General features: G+C 40.6%; 1 protein-coding gene across 2 annotated transcripts in view; it reads right to left on the bottom strand.

The window, feature by feature from the left end:
* Window positions 1-4277: 4277 nt before the first annotated feature.
* The window catches only part of NPTN (neuroplastin), a 32566-nt gene continuing 19986 nt past the window's right edge, over window positions 4278-16857 (bottom strand). For both annotated transcript variants that reach the window (XM_063314431.1, XM_063314430.1), the window contains 6 exons: window positions 16640-16734; window positions 15574-15707; window positions 14686-14959; window positions 7055-7076; window positions 5593-5683; window positions 4278-5245 (listed from right to left, as the gene is read on the bottom strand). In XM_063314431.1, the coding sequence (XP_063170501.1) occupies window positions 5623-5683; window positions 7055-7076; window positions 14686-14959; window positions 15574-15707; window positions 16640-16734 (586 nt within the window). In that variant the 3' untranslated portion in view covers window positions 4278-5245; window positions 5593-5622. The remainder of the gene's footprint in view (window positions 5246-5592; window positions 5684-7054; window positions 7077-14685; window positions 14960-15573; window positions 15708-16639; window positions 16735-16857) is intronic.

Genomic DNA, 16857 nt, shown 5'->3' with positions numbered 1-16857 from the left:
GAATGGCCCCACTCTAGAGCTCTCCCAGGTTATTTCCCCTGAGGTCAGGTAGAGTAGCTTTAGTCTGGCAAGATTCTGTCTATAGGGTGTGAGCAAATAAAGAACTGAAGCTTGAATGGACTGATTCTTTGTTGTTCTGACAAAAGGCTTAGATGTTTATGGACAAACAGCTCATCCATGTTGCTGAGCTTGTTTCTCCTGACCCAGGCCATCCTAGCCTCCAGCCATTTAGAAAGGTTGGTGAGCCAGAATATTGTGTCAATAATCCACCCACCTCAGCATGGGCTCTTCCCACTGAAAAATGAATGCTGGGAAGTTCATGATATTGACCAAGCAAATTCAATAGAGAGCAGACAATTTAGCTAGATTATCTGAGAGTTTAGCAAACACTGCATTTATCACCCAGAGCTAGCTTTGCTAATAGAAGCCAACATCCTGGGAGATAAACGGCAAACTGCCGTTCAGAGATTTTTATCATTCAACTTCCAACTTTTAAGGATTAGGTGATTGTGATTGCTGTTAAAAATTAGGCAATTTATCTATAAATAATCAGCATGATTTAGGTTTTGTTTTTGAGAAGAGGTAATTTGCTTTGGCTCTGTGTATGAACCCTCAACAATGTTCTACCTTGGATTGTTTGTAATACGACTAGAGTAGGCAGAAGAACATTTAGGATGCCTAACCTTTAGCTGTTGTAATATTTCCCATCGAAGACTGAGGAAAATAAATCAGTGGGACTATGACCTTTAGAAAAAGATTTCTGAAAAACAATACATTAATACTCAATTTATATTGAATTTCAGGTAATTTCACAATGAGATATGTCAAAACTAACTGCCCACCGCTTAGTATGTGGTCTGGTGCCTTTTAGAAATTTCATTTAAGAAGCTTTTAAAAGAAGCTAAAATGGGATTTCTAAAGATTCACAACAAAGATTCATGGCAGTCCTGGGGATCCGTGGCTGTTAGCCTCAATGGCAGTGGGACTGCCTCTGAAGACCATCTGCTGGGAGACTGGTGGGCTTCCACATGCATTGGTTGGACACGGACTAGACAGGCCAGGCGTCCAGTCCAGCAGGGCACTTCTTATGTTCTTAAAAGGTTTCAGCCCATTTGCTATTTTCTGGAATAAAATAAGATATATACAATTCAAACTACTCCGTTCACTTCTTCTGTTAGCCTAAATGTGAATTTAGTATGTTCATTCTTCACTGGTCTGGTTTGCCTTCTATCAGCCTTTGAGGTAGTCCAGACAAGAAGCACCAATCATGAGTATGGTAAAGTTACAGGAACAGAATCTTGCAAGTCTGAAAGCATTTCTGCCCTCCCCTGTCCCTACGTTTCAGAGAACTAGGGAGGGTGCCTTCTGAGATGCTTTCTCCACCCCCATCCCTCCTCTGGACTCAGATTTCTCTTATCAGACCATTGCCTAGACTGGGCGCTTCCTTCTGTCTCCCAGTCACTCCCACATAGCATTACATCTCTCTCCCCCACCAATTTTTTGGTCCTCTTTTGGGTTGTATCCCTTTTCAGTGTTCCTTTGTGCAATTCCAGCTTCATGCTGAATATATAGTCCTCCCTGTCTCCTGTCTGCACTCAAACACGAACAGGGATGATTATCAAGGTGTAAGTCAGATTGTTCTGTTATAAGGACAACGGATTACGACTCCTAAAAACTCCATCCTTAGCCATGCTGGCTGAAAGGCGGGAAAGTAACTTCTTTCTTGAATGGTACCTAATGTGGTGGTAGAAGGTGCCCCCACACTTATGCATGAGCTGCATTCACTATCAAACCCATGAGATGCCCCCCACCCAATACCTGTGAACTGCTGAAGGTGCCCTTGTAAGAAAACCTTCACAGCAATTGACTCTGAGGGGCGACAGGGAAAAGGCTGAGTCAGGAACCTGTGGCCCAGTAAACCCCCTTGTTCTATTCACTGGCCACATCTCAGAGACAGTATGGAGAGCATGCTGACCTAGTCAGAAGGAATAAATGATGATGTCACAGATGGGTTTAATCTGAAACATTCCAAAATCATGCTATAATTTTCACTATGCCTGCCTTCCTTGTGTTGTCTTTGAAATGTAGACCAGTGTTTCCCAACCTTGGCAGCTTGAAGATGTGTGGACGTCAACTCCCAGAATTCCCCAGCCAGCCATGTTGTATCGTTAAAGTGATTTGGTTGCTTTAGGTGAGCCTGGTTTTGGCCATACCGCTACATTTATGTTTCCCTTTCTAAAGATATGCTGATCAGCTGTGCTGGATCTCCAGTTAAGCAACCTGGTGGGTTTTAGTACTGAAGGCTGGAGTTGCTCCATTCTGTCCCTGATCCCTCCTTCCTGAGAACCTTTCTCCAACCTCAGTGCCCTCCAGATATGTGAACTTCATCTCCAAAGTTCTCCACCATGGCTAGGCAGACTAGGGAGTTGAAATTCACACATCGGTGGGGAACCAGATTTGGGGGATCCAGAATGACAATGAAATGTGGCATTCTGGGAAATTAAATTATGAGAACTAGCTAAAGGCCACAGCTGCCATGACAATCCTTAACAGAATGGAAATAGCGTCATTTACTATAATTTTTTTTTTCTTTGAAGGGTTTTAATGCTACTTGTTTATATTGTCGGCAGAGATTCCTGATTCGAATGTTTTGGTTTTATTTTTAAATGGGATGACAGAGGTAAGACAGAAAATATTTTAATGAATGATCTGAGGAGGAACGGTCAAGCGAAAAAAAACATCAAGTGAGTTCGAACCCAAGGATCCCATTGCTTCACATCCCTGTAGAATCTACTGTACACACTCCCAAGACTTTTGGCGAGACATTTGAAAGATACCTGGCTGTTTCTCTTCAGAGGAAATGTAAAGTTATGATAAAGTGGAGAAATGGGCAAATTAAACAACTGATTGAGGATTAGGGGTTTGGGATTTTAGGCTAGCTGAAACCAAGGCCTCATTTATTTATACTGTGTGGAACCACATGTTGACTACACCTTTTTCCTATAGCTGCACTCCTGAAATATAAATAAGAACCCTTGAACAGGTTCTCTGAAATTTCACTGGCTAGAAAAATGCAAATGCATTTTGGCTAACGCATGTCCTCTCATCATTTGAGTATCTCTGTATTGGTGCAACAGAGTGATTCCATGCAATCAAGTTTTAACTTGCTTAAAAATTAAATGGCACTATTTGATCCCACATAAACATTCACCTTATTCATGTGTCCTCTTTTCCTACTCATGTGTTTTAAATGTGCATTCTATTCATCTGCCCTTTTTCCCCCCAACACTCTCTCATACACCCACACACCATCTTACTGGGGTCCAGCTCCACCCTACCCCAACGCTTGGGGGCAGAGCCAGCTCTTCAAGGCTTTCTAGGAGACGAGGTTGGGGGCCTGCTGGATCTCTGGGGGAAGAGGGTTCCACAGGGCAAGGGCATTTATGAGAAGGCGTACTTCCCAAGGCCCGCTAGATGGCACCATTTAAGGGAAGGGACCTGGACCACCTTATCTGACCTGGTGAGATGGGCAGATACCCTCCAGGTCCCAACCAGGTCCCATGACCATGGATGGTGGTGAGATGTTGCCTACCTTCTTTGGAACAACTTCCCTGACTCATCGAGGATTCTGGAAGGCTTATCAAGACTTGGCTCTTTAAGATGGACTTTGGGCGATACGTGAGTTTTGATCTCAATGCAAGGCAACGTATGTATTGACTGCATTAATTTGCCCTTCAGTGCTGTATTTTGTTGTGGTACGTTTTAGGATGATGGATACAGCCACAGAAGGTATCCTACTTGACCTACTGAGAATGTCTTATGAACGTATTTTACAGAGATGTTAACTGGGGCTCATGAGAATTGTAGTCCTACACACACAAAAAACCTCAAGCTGAGAAGACCAACGTCCTCCTGTATTTCAAACGAACATGTTAAGCACCACCTCCAGTTGGCCTTAATCAGTGTGGCCAATGGTCCATGGTGAGGGGAGAAGTCCATCAATATCTGAGGATCCACAGGTTCCTAACCTGTGATTTAGACTGTGTCTCCTTGGCAAGAGCTTCCTTGCCTTTGTAGACAGGGTGGAGAAACAGATGAAACACCACAAGGAGCCACATTACATGTTTTGAGAGCAGCTGAGTGTCCCATGTGTAATCTCGAGGAACAGGACTGTAATAAAGCTGTTTGAGTAGAGACAGTAAAGACTAATAATGACATGAAGCAGCTTAATTGGATCATGATTAAGGAACATTCCCATTTAAAAATGGTCCCAGCGCTAGGGTTTTATTTGTGTTTTATTTTTAAAAACAGCTGAATCCCTTTTATACATATCGTTGCACTTCAACAATATACACACAAGTTCATGCATCTATCTATAAGTACTCCCATAATCTAAGAACCCTGTAATGTCTGTGATTCTACAGTCATCTTAAATCAACATGAATTAATGTCAAACTGAAACAAATGAGTTGCATAGAGTATCACCATGCTGTGATGTTTCAACATCATTAAAACAAACAAAAAAGAAGAAATTATAAAATTCGGCCTGAACTGAATATACAAGACTGTGAACCCATCAGTGCAAAAAAGGTGAGAAATATACATGATTTAAGGAAGAAAAATTAAAGCCATCGTAATATGTATAAACAAAAGTGATCACTGCATTTCATCATCATCTTCTGGATTACACCAGGTCCTGCATTCTGTAATTATAGGACATCTCATTCTTTCTGTGCAGATTGAGCCCTTAGGATAAATGTCAATTTACATTATTCCTCCTACATACTGGACATAATTCTCTCAGACACACAATATAAGGAATGAATTTAGCAGCTTAAAAATCAAATACTTGCTGTAGTTTGGTTTCCCCACCCTCCAGATATAAATATATACTGTATATATTTTAGGTTTTGCTGTACTTTACAAAAGGTTCTCACTAGATGGCAGCAGGTGCATTTCAGAGCTAATGTTAACAGCTACGTTGAGTAAAAAATTGCTGCATGCATGATTGGACTTTTTACTTGTAATACTTAATGTTCTCAACGGAAATAAGCAACATTCCCACAGCACATCAAGCCCAGAATAGTTTACATCCTCTACCCTGAAGCATTAGTAAAAGTATCGGCTAAATAAGGCATGCTTGAGACAGTCATTGTTGCTCACTTGAAAGAAAAGCATCAGAGAAAAATGAAGTTTGAAAACCAACCATCTGAAATTCAGTCTAGCAGGTGATAGTTCTATCAGTCTCTCAAAAGCTCTGAAAAATAAAGGACAATTAGTGATTAATCTTACTCACTTACTCATTATCCCACATTATTTTTATAAATAACTCAAGGTGGCAAACATACCTAATACATGGGCCCAATTTTTATTGTCCCGCCAGCCAAAACTGTGTAAAAAAACCCCACCCATCAATGGCTGGGCCCATTCGGGGTTAATGCTGTCTAACTTGCAAATAATTTCTGACAGACAGCTGACCCAATCTTATGCAGTTATGCATACCTTTCTAGTTATTAGCCCTTAAGCGTTTTCAAAAAGCCAGAGTGGATAAGTAAGGAAGTAAATAAATATAAAAATACAGTTTTATTTAACATTTTATACAAACTTACATAAGCACTGCTTTTAATTTGTATTTCTCTGACGTAGATTTTTATCTTTATGGTTGTTTGTGGAGTTAGTTTTCCTACAAAAGACAAAAAGACATCCCAATTAAGTTGGGAAAAAGCAAAGTTGTGAACAAAAAAAATTTTTTTTTTACACATAACAAGATCATGGAGAGGAGAGGGAAGGGGAGAGGGAAGTTCTAGATCAGTGTTTCTCAACCTCAGCTGGGGAATTCTGGGAGGTGAAGCCCACCCGTCTTAAAGTTGCTGAGGTTGAGAAACACTGATCTAGACCATTGTAAAACCCTGTGGGCAGAACAGAGATCACTTTCCAGAAGAATCATTTTAGCAGCAGCTGAATGCATTATCTTACATCCATTTGTGCACACTGCATTGGTTTTGATCCCAACTATTATATCGTTATTTTTAAAAGTACCACTAGCTCTGGGGAAGGATTTGTTATATGTAGTTTTTCTTTCCCCAAATAACTCTGTTCAAGATGGCAATTCCACTAACATGAAAATTTCAAGATCTGTTGCTGCCCCCTTTTCTTTCCTTTTGTGACAGTTAGTTACATGCAAAAACATCTTGACTGATCTACAGTGAGATTTAAAAGGCCAGATTAAGCTACAAATTCAACGTGACGGTTTTTTGGTTCCCACATCCCTATTTTTGTGCATACTCAAGTTTTGGGAGGGTTTTTTTTGGGGGGGGGGAAGTATAAATTTCTAAAATTATCAAACTCCAAACCATGAAAGATTTGAACACAAAAAACAACCAGTATGCAAAACTGTGCTTTGCAACTTCAAAACAATCAGGCCCCTGCTCCCATTAAAAAAACAAGAAGAAAAACCCTCAGCCATGTTAAAAACCATCATCTGAAATAAAATGTCTTTACCTACATTGATAGACCATGGCGTACTATTTGTGGTACAGGAAACTGTTGCACAGGAGAGGTAATTGTAAACCTCCTTAATTACTCCAATTTAAACTTTGGTAAAATCAGCAAACAAGCCTCATCCACTAATTTAAAAGGGCTGGAAAACAGATTTAGGGTAACACTAACCTAGAACCAGCACAACTGCTTTAAAACTAGCACATTATACTTTCTGCACCCTATGGTTTTCATGCCCTGGGACCCACTCAAGCAGTTTCTTAGAGATGCAATAATTATGGCAGGAAGGATGGCCGTGAAATGGAGTTAAGAGAGTCCGGGCGGCACAGCCAGTCTCTGTGTCAACAAGAGTGAAAGCAGGCCTTGGAGGATGCCAAGGCGTTGCAGCGTCTTTCTGCGGAACACAAAAGTGTTTATTATATGCTAACCCTCCAAAGAACAATTCTCTACTGCCTTGAAATATCTTGTTTTACATCCATATATACTTGCCTGGAAGATGGAACATTTAGAGCACAAATGGTCTGAGATAGGAAGAGCAGGCCCACGAAATACTTACATTGGCCCAGCTGGTTCATCATCTGCAGGAAGGTTTTGTTGTGATCCAGTGAAGGGGAGAGAGGAGGAAAGAAGACCTCAGTTACGTACTGTGGTAAACTTTTGCTGGACGGTACACAACTTTGTCTACAAATAGCTTTATCTAAAGGCCATTCCATTTGAGATTGCAAAGATTTCATGAAGGTTTTTTTTTCTGGATTTGAGTTTAGAGGACAAAGTATGTTGTTCAAAATTATTTCAGTTAACACTTTGAATGCTCATGAAAAACTGCAACTGTAGTGGACAGAGTCTTGCAAATGTGGATATACTCATCTTGTCCCCAAGTTCCAGTGGTTCAATCTTACAAGAGAGATGAGAAGACAAACCGACATTTCAGTTGTAAAATCCTGCTGTTTGTTTCTAAAATCAATGCTTTCCCCCCTCTTAGCTCTCCTCAGAACACCTGGTACATGATTTCATGTGCATGCTCTCTCTTCTCCAGAGCCATCTTTCATACGCTTTGCTTGAAGTTCTAAATAAAATGTTTCGGAAGGTGGAAGATGCAATTTTGACTGATACAAAACAGCCCCTCCACAAGCAGCAAGCTTTTGTTCTGATTATGTCCACAAATAATATTACCCAGCTATTTCACCTCACAGAAATTTCAGCTTGTTACCTGGGAGGGCCAGAAATTTGTCCCTGTTTAAATTTTAGAAGAGTAAAAAAAAAAATCGACTTGTCCCTTTTCATGTAGGCTTCGTTATGATCAACTGGACATTTCATTTGTACGTTACATTACACGGAGTGAAAAGACAGGCACAGTTCAAGCAATAAAAAAAACCCCAATCCATAACATGTGCTGTAGGACACCTACAGTTGGCAACCTTTTCTGCACTACATTGCTATTTGATTAATATATAGTTGGCAAGCTAAAAAAGTTTTCTTGGAATTTGTTGATTTGATACAAACTCAGCAGGATTCCACAAGGGGACTTAGGGCACACAAAGCATTTATGGAAACTACAGTCTTAACAGTGTAGGCAACTGCATGAGCACACACTAGGAGTAATGTTGATCCAAGCCGAACATTACTCCACCTGTACCTTTGAGGCAACGGAGAGGCAAAGCCACCGCCAGCACAGTTACCAGAACAGAAATAAAGGAAATGTTCAAAATAAAAAGAGCTAACCACAAACCAACAGCTTGACAGCCAAAATAACACACCAGTGTCCACAGAAGTCTGCTACTAACAGCAAACTATCAGAACAAGGTACAGAGAACTAGGACTAATAAGGACAACCAGACATCAATGTGCTGTATATACAGTGGAGATATACAGAGACACATCAGGTTTTGAAACATGAAGCACATTACAATAAAACTAGGCTTCCCCTCAGACAAACATCTTCCAATCCCCCAAAGATCTCAAAGGCAGCCTAAGCTAGAGACTCTCTGTTATGTAAGCTTTACCGGTGCTGACACTGAGGAGCGTTCTTAGTTTTCATTTTCTAGAAATTAGCAGGGTTAGTCGTGCCGTGTTCAAAACAATCATTCTGCTCAAAGACTCGCTTCAATCACAGCAGCCCGGAACAAGGGTTTTCTGGGGGTGTTTGGCCAACGCATTCTGAACCAAGCTCCAACTTATGCCACCTGAGACATACCGGTCCTCAAACACTGAGGTGGAACAAGAATGAGCTTACAAATGAAATCTGAACAAAACTGGGTTTTGACTTTACATGAGGAAGCAAGATGGATGCTCTAACATGAATGCATTAGGTGGTAGAGCTTGGGGCTGAACGGTTGACATGCAACTCTATCGTGGGCTGGCAAGATGGCCATTTCTCCTTTCTATGTCCAGTCAAGTCAAGCGTGGCTGTTATAGAAAGCCTTTGTAGGTCAATAGCTCGTGGGTCAGCCCCTCCACCTTTACAAAATCAACCCCACCATGTATCATACGTGACAGACAGAAGGACCAAACCCCTAGAGAAGTTGACCAGTAAAGGGGAGAAACAGAACTATAGGAAAAAGAATGGTACAAATTAGAGAATGAAGGTTCAACAGCAAACTTAAGCCCAAATTAGTTGTGGATGGGAATGAAGAAAACCAAGGAAAAGTGTTAACATTATGAACTGTGCATTGTATAGACTGAAGCGGAGAATAAACGAACTCCAAAGCATGCAAGCTCTCACTTACCACCATTTTTAAAGGAATGATGCAATTGAAAGGGGAAAAAAAGAAGTCATAGTAACTGACAAATAACAATACAACTCAGCACGTTCTAGTTAATTCTCTAGTTTGCTAGCATTTGAACCAGAGGTCAATTAAGATAGGCCCCTACATTCCACCTGGAAGTAACAGGCTACAATTTTCAGGCTACAGTTCTCCGAGACTCTCACTCAGCAGTGTTGCCTCTACCACAGTGGCATTCCACTGACTTCATCAAGTTAAGACTCCCGACTTCTCGTTTTACACATTTGCACTGATACAAAAATTAGTCAACCACAAAAACACAGGACCTCTGAAGAGCACCTGCATGTAAAAAGCATTGCTTCTTTGAAACCCTCCAAGCTGCCACCTCAGATTTTTTTTTAAATCACAAGCTGAGTGTTACAAATGCATCCCTTTCCAAAATTGACAAGCGTAAATCCTATTATCATCCTATATAAAAATGGTATGTTCAGTTTTTAAATTGATGTTAATGTGTTAAATTTGCTGCACTCACATAAGCTAACAAGTGGTGAACCAAGGTATGGGTATATAAGGTATGTAAGCACAGCATATTTGGTAACTGTACATACGTACCCCAAGACCAAGGCAAGAAACGAGAGAACCAATGAGAAAGTCTAACTCAGGGGTGTGTGTGTGTGTGTGTGTGTGTGCTCCAACAGCCTGAACCCAAGGAAAGATAAAAGGACTGGGCTTTTAGGTCTACCATTGTAGCAATTCCAACAAGTCATCAGTTGGGCTCATTCAGCTGAGTCTTCTATCTTGGCAATTTGAATTCTGAATTTCTTAGGGTAAGGTAAGGATTGCACAAACTGTAAGGATTTGTGTTTTTGTTGCCCATGATTGCCTTATCAACAACTGTTTCTATAGAGTCTCTATGTGAGATGGGTGGCTATACAAACAGGATTAAATAAATAAAACTATGTACTTATTATGCTGAGTAAAGACTGAATTGCATTTAGACTTCTTTGGTCCAACATCATCTTTGGTTACCACTCTGCCATAAAAGGGGAACCTAGCCAGGAACTTCCTCATGCTTGAATGTGGTTCTTGGTAAGAGAGTAAAAGAAAAGTGTTAAAACAAAGCAGGGAGATTTGCAGTCTTAGCAACAGGCTTCAATAAACCAAAAAAGATCTTTTGAGAGCTGTCCAACTCTCCAAGTCCGAGAGTACCTCACTGATGCACTGAGTAAGGACTAGCACCTTGACAGGATCTTGCTGGTACAGGATCCTGCTGACAGTTAACAACTAAGCAGGGCAAGGATGCAGACTGGGAAGAACTCAGAACCTTTGGAAAGGATGTTTTTTAAGCATAAGATCTCTGTGTTGGGGTGTTTTCCAGGCCTGTGGGTTCATCATTTTCTGCAGAGTCATTCAGTTTGCTGAGTTGTCCATCCTAGTAGCAAATCCTTATCACATGGCACACCGTTAAAAAAACCCCAAAAAACATTTGGGTTAGGAGCCTCCTCCACAGAGGCTGCCTGAGTAAGCTCTGGGGATATTCCTGGTACTTAACAGTAGCAACATCTGGTCATAATCAATCCAACTGGATTGGAAAGAGCATCAATGAAAATTAACACTTGGGATAAAGGACTAAGCTGCTCATTGAGCTAGGCTTTTTGTGCTGTCTGTGTACAAGAATATCTCAGAGGCAGGCAGCAATTCCTTTTCTTTCAGACAAGCAAAATGCAAAAGCATAACCTACTTTTTGCTACGGAGATTAGGTGAGTGCCGAAGGGACAAGTAGGAAGGAAAGGAAAGAGGGCTGTTTAAATTGCTTTCTTCATGTTATTATTTATAACCAGGATCAAGCCAAGAAAATCAGTATTAGAACAAAATGCAATAAAAATGGAACAGTTGCCCTGCCAAGAAAGAAAATCATACATTCTTTATTTTATTTCAAATGGCAAAATAATACAAACAGGAAAACAACATGTTACCACAGCTTAAGCTAAAATTAACACAGAGAGAGGCTGGAAGAAAAGCAACTGAAGTTTTTACTTTCTTCTTCCTCCAAAACACACAACTTTTAGGACAGCACATGTTTGTTGATTTATCACTAATCCAACAGAAAGGGTTTTTTTCCTCCACTGGAACAATCATACATTATTACATGGCTTGATATAATTAAATAATAATTACTTTGAATGAAGAAAGGGGCAGGACCAGAGGAGGGGAAGGCAGTCACGTATGTCCCTCTGAGTAACAAAAGCTACAACCAAACAAGTTACTAAAAACTGTCACTAAGACCTGTTCTGCCTCTCACAAAGCAATTATTGAGGAAATTCATCTCTGCTTCTCTAACCTCAGCACAATATGGCAAAAATTCAAGTACTTCATTCACTGAGATCAGAATCCTAGTGCTAATGCATGATATACTGTACATCAAGATTCACAGGGTATTCCTCTCTTTGAATCAATGGCTGCTGATTTGCACATACAGTAGGAAAGAAGGTAATTCCTCACCCCAGCTCCAAGGAACACACAAACCTAGGACATCAGAAAGCCAAGGTAAAAAATCATCGGTTGTTTTCATATTGGGAACATCAACTGCACTGAGAATACCCAGGTAATAGGATGTCTCAGGTGCATCTAGACCAGGGTTTCATGGAACCCTAGGGTTCTCGGAGAGGTCATTAAGGGTTCCCTGGGAGATCACCATTTATTTAAAAAATTATTTCAAATTCAGGCCACTTCACCTTAAAGTGGTAAGTTTCACTCTTTATTTTCAGCTTAAGAACACTGTAAAGGCATATATACAGGCCTACCCATGAAACAAATATAATAATTTTATAACTTCTGGCCTCTCTTTGAGTCTGAGTGTGCAGGGGTTCCCCGAGGCCAGAAAAATGTTTCAAGGGTTCCTCCAGGGTCAGAAGGTTGAGAAAGGCTGATCCAAACCAAACCAGTAGTTCAATCTGTCTTGTCATTGGAAGTACAAAAGGAATCCAGTGATTCACAAAACCACTGGACTGAGATAAGTCGATGAACACTCTCCACACATTGGCATCCAACAATCTCACAAAGAGAAATAAGGCATAAATATGTCAATGGCTGTGAAACACTCCTTTTGAATAAAACAAGTTCAAATTTTTATTCTGATTTGCTGATTCTGTGATAGATAGATAGATAGATAGATAGATAGATAGATAGATAGATAGATAGATAGATAGATAGATTCTTCAGCATGTTAGCATGTTCTGAGTGGTCTCCCGCTTCAACAGCCAAAAGAACACAGCCCTTCATTCCTGACAGATAGAAGTCTTGAAGCTAATACTGGAATTGCTTCAGAAACGCTGTAAGGAGGTTCCACCAGTTCCGATGCTTAGAAGGAAGCACCGACTGCACAGGCTGGGAAATACATCCTTAAGGTTATCCCCACTGTCCACCATCAGCTCCCATCACAGCCAGGAAGCAAACTCTCAAGCAACTGAGAACACAAAGGGATGATCAATGTCTACGCATTCATTCCTGGCACGCATATCTTTCTAGAAATGAGTTCAAATGAGACCAGTCCAGCATCAGCAAATGCTTATCCACCTGCCAAACAACTGCCAGCCCCTTCTAAAGAAGGCCACACACAACTGCTTTTGTGCCAAACTGAAAGCTGCAGCCAACTAAACTGCCTGTGCATCTGTTTGCATCTCATTAGAAGTGAAGACCTTAGCCCCACCAAACCCTTCCTATCAAGAAGCTGTCTGCCCAGGAAGCTGCAGCAGATAGAAACCATCCCTTCTACTTCCTTTGGCTGAATGGAAAGAACTTGCATTCGTCCATGTTAGTACCCAGACATACAAACAAGCAATCATCCTTGAGCTGCAGTGTGGCTGTCATGGTTAGCTCTGCTTAAACACACATAGTAATGCTGCTGCTGGATGAACCTATAGAAGCAGAACAATAAAATAAAAAGGGCTTTAAAAAAAATGGACAGGAAACTTTTTTAACACATTTACTTGTATATTTCTGGATACAGATTATATTCCAGTTGACCAACTTAAAATTAATGGCCCAAGTCTGAATAGATGCACGTACATTTGGAAACTGGAAGAAGAAAAGTTTCCATTATTGGATTTTATGTAAGAAATACCAATGTTGGCCCATTTTTGTACAAACTTACCAAAGCAGCTTTCCCTTTCAGCGTCAAACCTGTTCATTTCAAAAAGCTGAACATTTTGCCAAGGCAGCTGTGCAAAAACAGGACTGTGGAATGGAATCCATTATGAAACCTTAACTGTGAGCACTTGTTATGGCCAGGACCATGATTTTAAAAATTTCTTAAATGGCTAGTCCAGAATTATCACACTGTCTGGGCAGTGTTCACTCCTGTACAGACTCAAATGCAATTTAATGTGTTATACTGTCTACATTACCGCATGAACAGAATATCTTATTCAAGACTTTCTAAAATAACTTCCCCATTTAAAAGGAAGATGCCATTTATCTTCTGTTGCATTTTGATGGTTTTGTGTTAGTTTACAAGTTTCTTATAAATTAGTATTTCATACACGTACAGACATTCTTCCTTTGTGAGTGAACATAGCCACTCTTCCTATGGCCTGCCACAGACCAGCCCACATAGGCTGGCTAGCCATTAGCTAGAAGGTGGAACAGGCCACCATTTCCTCACAGGTAACAATAGGAAAGGAACAGCAAGACGGAGAAGAGCGGCCATATGAAGTCGGGGAAGAAAATAAGATTAAAGCTTCACTCCCTCCAAGGTATCTTGAGCAGAGCATGACCATGATGCCAGTGTGTCATGGCCCCATCTTCCCACTGGGAAGCCCCTGAAGGATTCTACGAGGTTCAGCGCACAATTTCAAAAGGCTGCCCATCTCCACCATTTAAAGGAGAATGCAAATGAGCAAAAGCTTTCCCTTACAATGTGTTTTAATTGCTTAAAGCATGAAATCATATATCATTCATGCAAATTCATCCTTCTGGGAGAGATGGGCGGTGATAGAAATTTGAATGAACGAACGAATGAATAAGTAAATAAATAAATAAATGACAGGTTGCAAGTACTTGTGGTCAAGAGATCTTTAAAAAATTGTCAATTATGTTGGAAAAACTCCTTTTTTCCCCTCCAGCAAGACAGCATGATATGTATCTGACCAAAGCCGCATTTATGCAGAGTGAATTTAGTAACAACCAATGTTGCCTTTAAAATAACGTCTCACAAGTCCCTTTTTCTTATTGCACGCCCTTTGCTAGGAAAAAGGATTATTTCTAAGGATAAAGAGATTTCAGTATCACCTCTATCAAGGCCTCTCAAATGCAAGGACCCAGAGGCAAGAATTTTCAAGCAGTCTTCAGCAGCACGAAATGTGGAACTATGGACTGATAGCTCCAACATTTTAACAAGGAGGATTCTGAAGCAAAAGAAGAGGGCTGGGTTCCCCAAAAAGACAAGAGTATGGAAGAAACTTACCATCTGGAACCTCATCTGGCCTCTTCCTTTTCTCATAAACAACAATGATAACAACAAGAATGATGATTTCTGCCAGAATTCCCAGGAAGGGCCACAGAGGAGCCAAGTGGCTGCGTACACGCAGGATGGTAATTTCAGCTGTTGTGCCCACTGAGTTGGTGGCATTGCATTCATAGTCACCAGGATCTTCATTGATCTGGAGGTTCACAATGCTGAGTTCAGTGTAGTTCTCTTTATTGGTAATAAAGAAGCGACCGGAAGTGTTGTCAATCCCCTAATGAGAAGGGAGGCCACAACAAGATTACCAAGTGTTCCAGACAAGTGTTGTTCTGTTGCACGCCCACACCCCGCCTTTTAAATGAGCTCAACGTTCTCCATTCGGAAAGCTTCATAATGTGGGCATGAGACAAGCATGACAAGCTCATTAGCATAATCATTCCTACTACTATTCTCCTGCCTTTTAAAGCCGACTTATGTGCATTTATACTTCAAATAGCCGTGGAGGGACAATTTTGAGGAGAAGCAGGGTTAGATTAGTCAGAAGGATGCGGAAAGCTCAAGAAAAATCACATGCAATTTGATGCTTTAATTATAGTTTTGCATTAGAAAGCAGGGCACCTGGAAGAGATTTCCTGCCTTAGTAGTAACATATTTAGCATCTGGTTCAGGGACCATGCCTGGTTTTGCTCTTAGGAAGTCCCCATTTTTGATCCTACTATCTCAAGTTTAACAAACAAATAAAAGAAGCCCCCAAAAGCAGCTAGCAGAGCGAGAGAATTATCTTCCTTTTGAAGGCAAAAATACTGGAATAGTTTCATTTATCGGACCCACGTTATAAACTTCAGCCAACAGCTGAGCTTACCTAGTGAGGTTCAATCTTCTACTCACCACAGACATTCCATTGATTTTTTTATACCAAATCCAGTCTGGATGTGGGTAGCCTACAGACTTGCAATACATCATTGCCTCCTGCCCTTCATTCTTGTTCTCACTTCGCTTGTGCCCAATAATACCAGGAGAAGCTAACAGGCACAGAAAGGAAAAAGAAAGGGGAAAAAAAAAGAGCTGTGTGTAATTCAATCCATTTCCTCTGTAGAACTGTCACAAGCCTATATAATGAAATTAAAAATCCTCACCTACTGTTCAAAACTCAAGAAGGCAGATCAATGGGCTTTTCTGTGGCTTAACATATTCAGTTTTGCCACTGGTCATTTATTTAGATTCCATTTTATATCTAACTATTATATCTCCTGTAATGGATAGTCTGCAGAGCGTTCATGTCCAATTTTGGAAACTTGTTTTTTTATGTCTTGCACCTTATTAAGTGACTCAACAGTGTCCAGAAAAGCCTGGGCAAAAGATGGAAAAGAACCTCCAGGTGTGGAATTTGACTGTACTGGACAGGACTCTTTTCCAGTTGCAATGATAGGCAACAGGAGCAAGAAAATTAGGTAGCAACAGCAGAGGGCAGTAAACCAGACTACAGCCAGTAAAATGCTCTCATTCTTAAAAGAGAGGAGCTTCTACATCCTCTCCTGAGCAGCAAGTCCTGAACAATTTAGGCTAGGTTGGAAGACATAGTATTTATTCCTACAGGAAAACACACAGTCTTAGGGACAGTTGCAGCTTAGATACTTTTTTTAGCAGCTTCAAAGGATCTGTTAGAACATGGTCAAGTAGCTCATTAAGCAAAATAGAACCTATAGAAAGAAACAATAGACACATCTGTAATTATTTTACGTTTTTTAAAGTATACTATGTTTGGTGTTGTCATTTGGAGATAAACAATTCCTTAGCAGTTCCAATTTATGAGGAAGGTTGAGCACTCATAATCCGCAAAGACTGTGTCATGCAAGCACTAAACAAAACGCTCCATGGGAATTATAGAAGGAGAATTTTAGAAGCTAGGCTTTAAAAAGAGGAAGAAAGGCAATAAATGAAAAATAATGGCTACCTTTGACTTCTATTGTAGCATTTGCTACCGGGGAGCCAGTGAATACAAATACACAGCAATATTCCCCTGAATCATCCGCTCTAGGCTTTGGGATTCTGCAAAGAAAAAGAAACATGGATCAGAATAGCAGGTGACCAATCAATCATGCTTACTGAGACATAATTACATCAACCTGCCCACCCGTTCATGCAGAGAGGGCATGCTGCGGACTCCATCTG

Source organism: Candoia aspera, chromosome 13 (genome assembly GCF_035149785.1).
Source record: "Candoia aspera isolate rCanAsp1 chromosome 13, rCanAsp1.hap2, whole genome shotgun sequence".
NCBI classification, from domain to species: Eukaryota; Metazoa; Chordata; class Lepidosauria; order Squamata; family Boidae; genus Candoia; species Candoia aspera.
The sequence above is the reverse complement of the archived record's forward strand: the minus strand, read 5'-3'. Positions and strand labels throughout refer to the sequence as shown.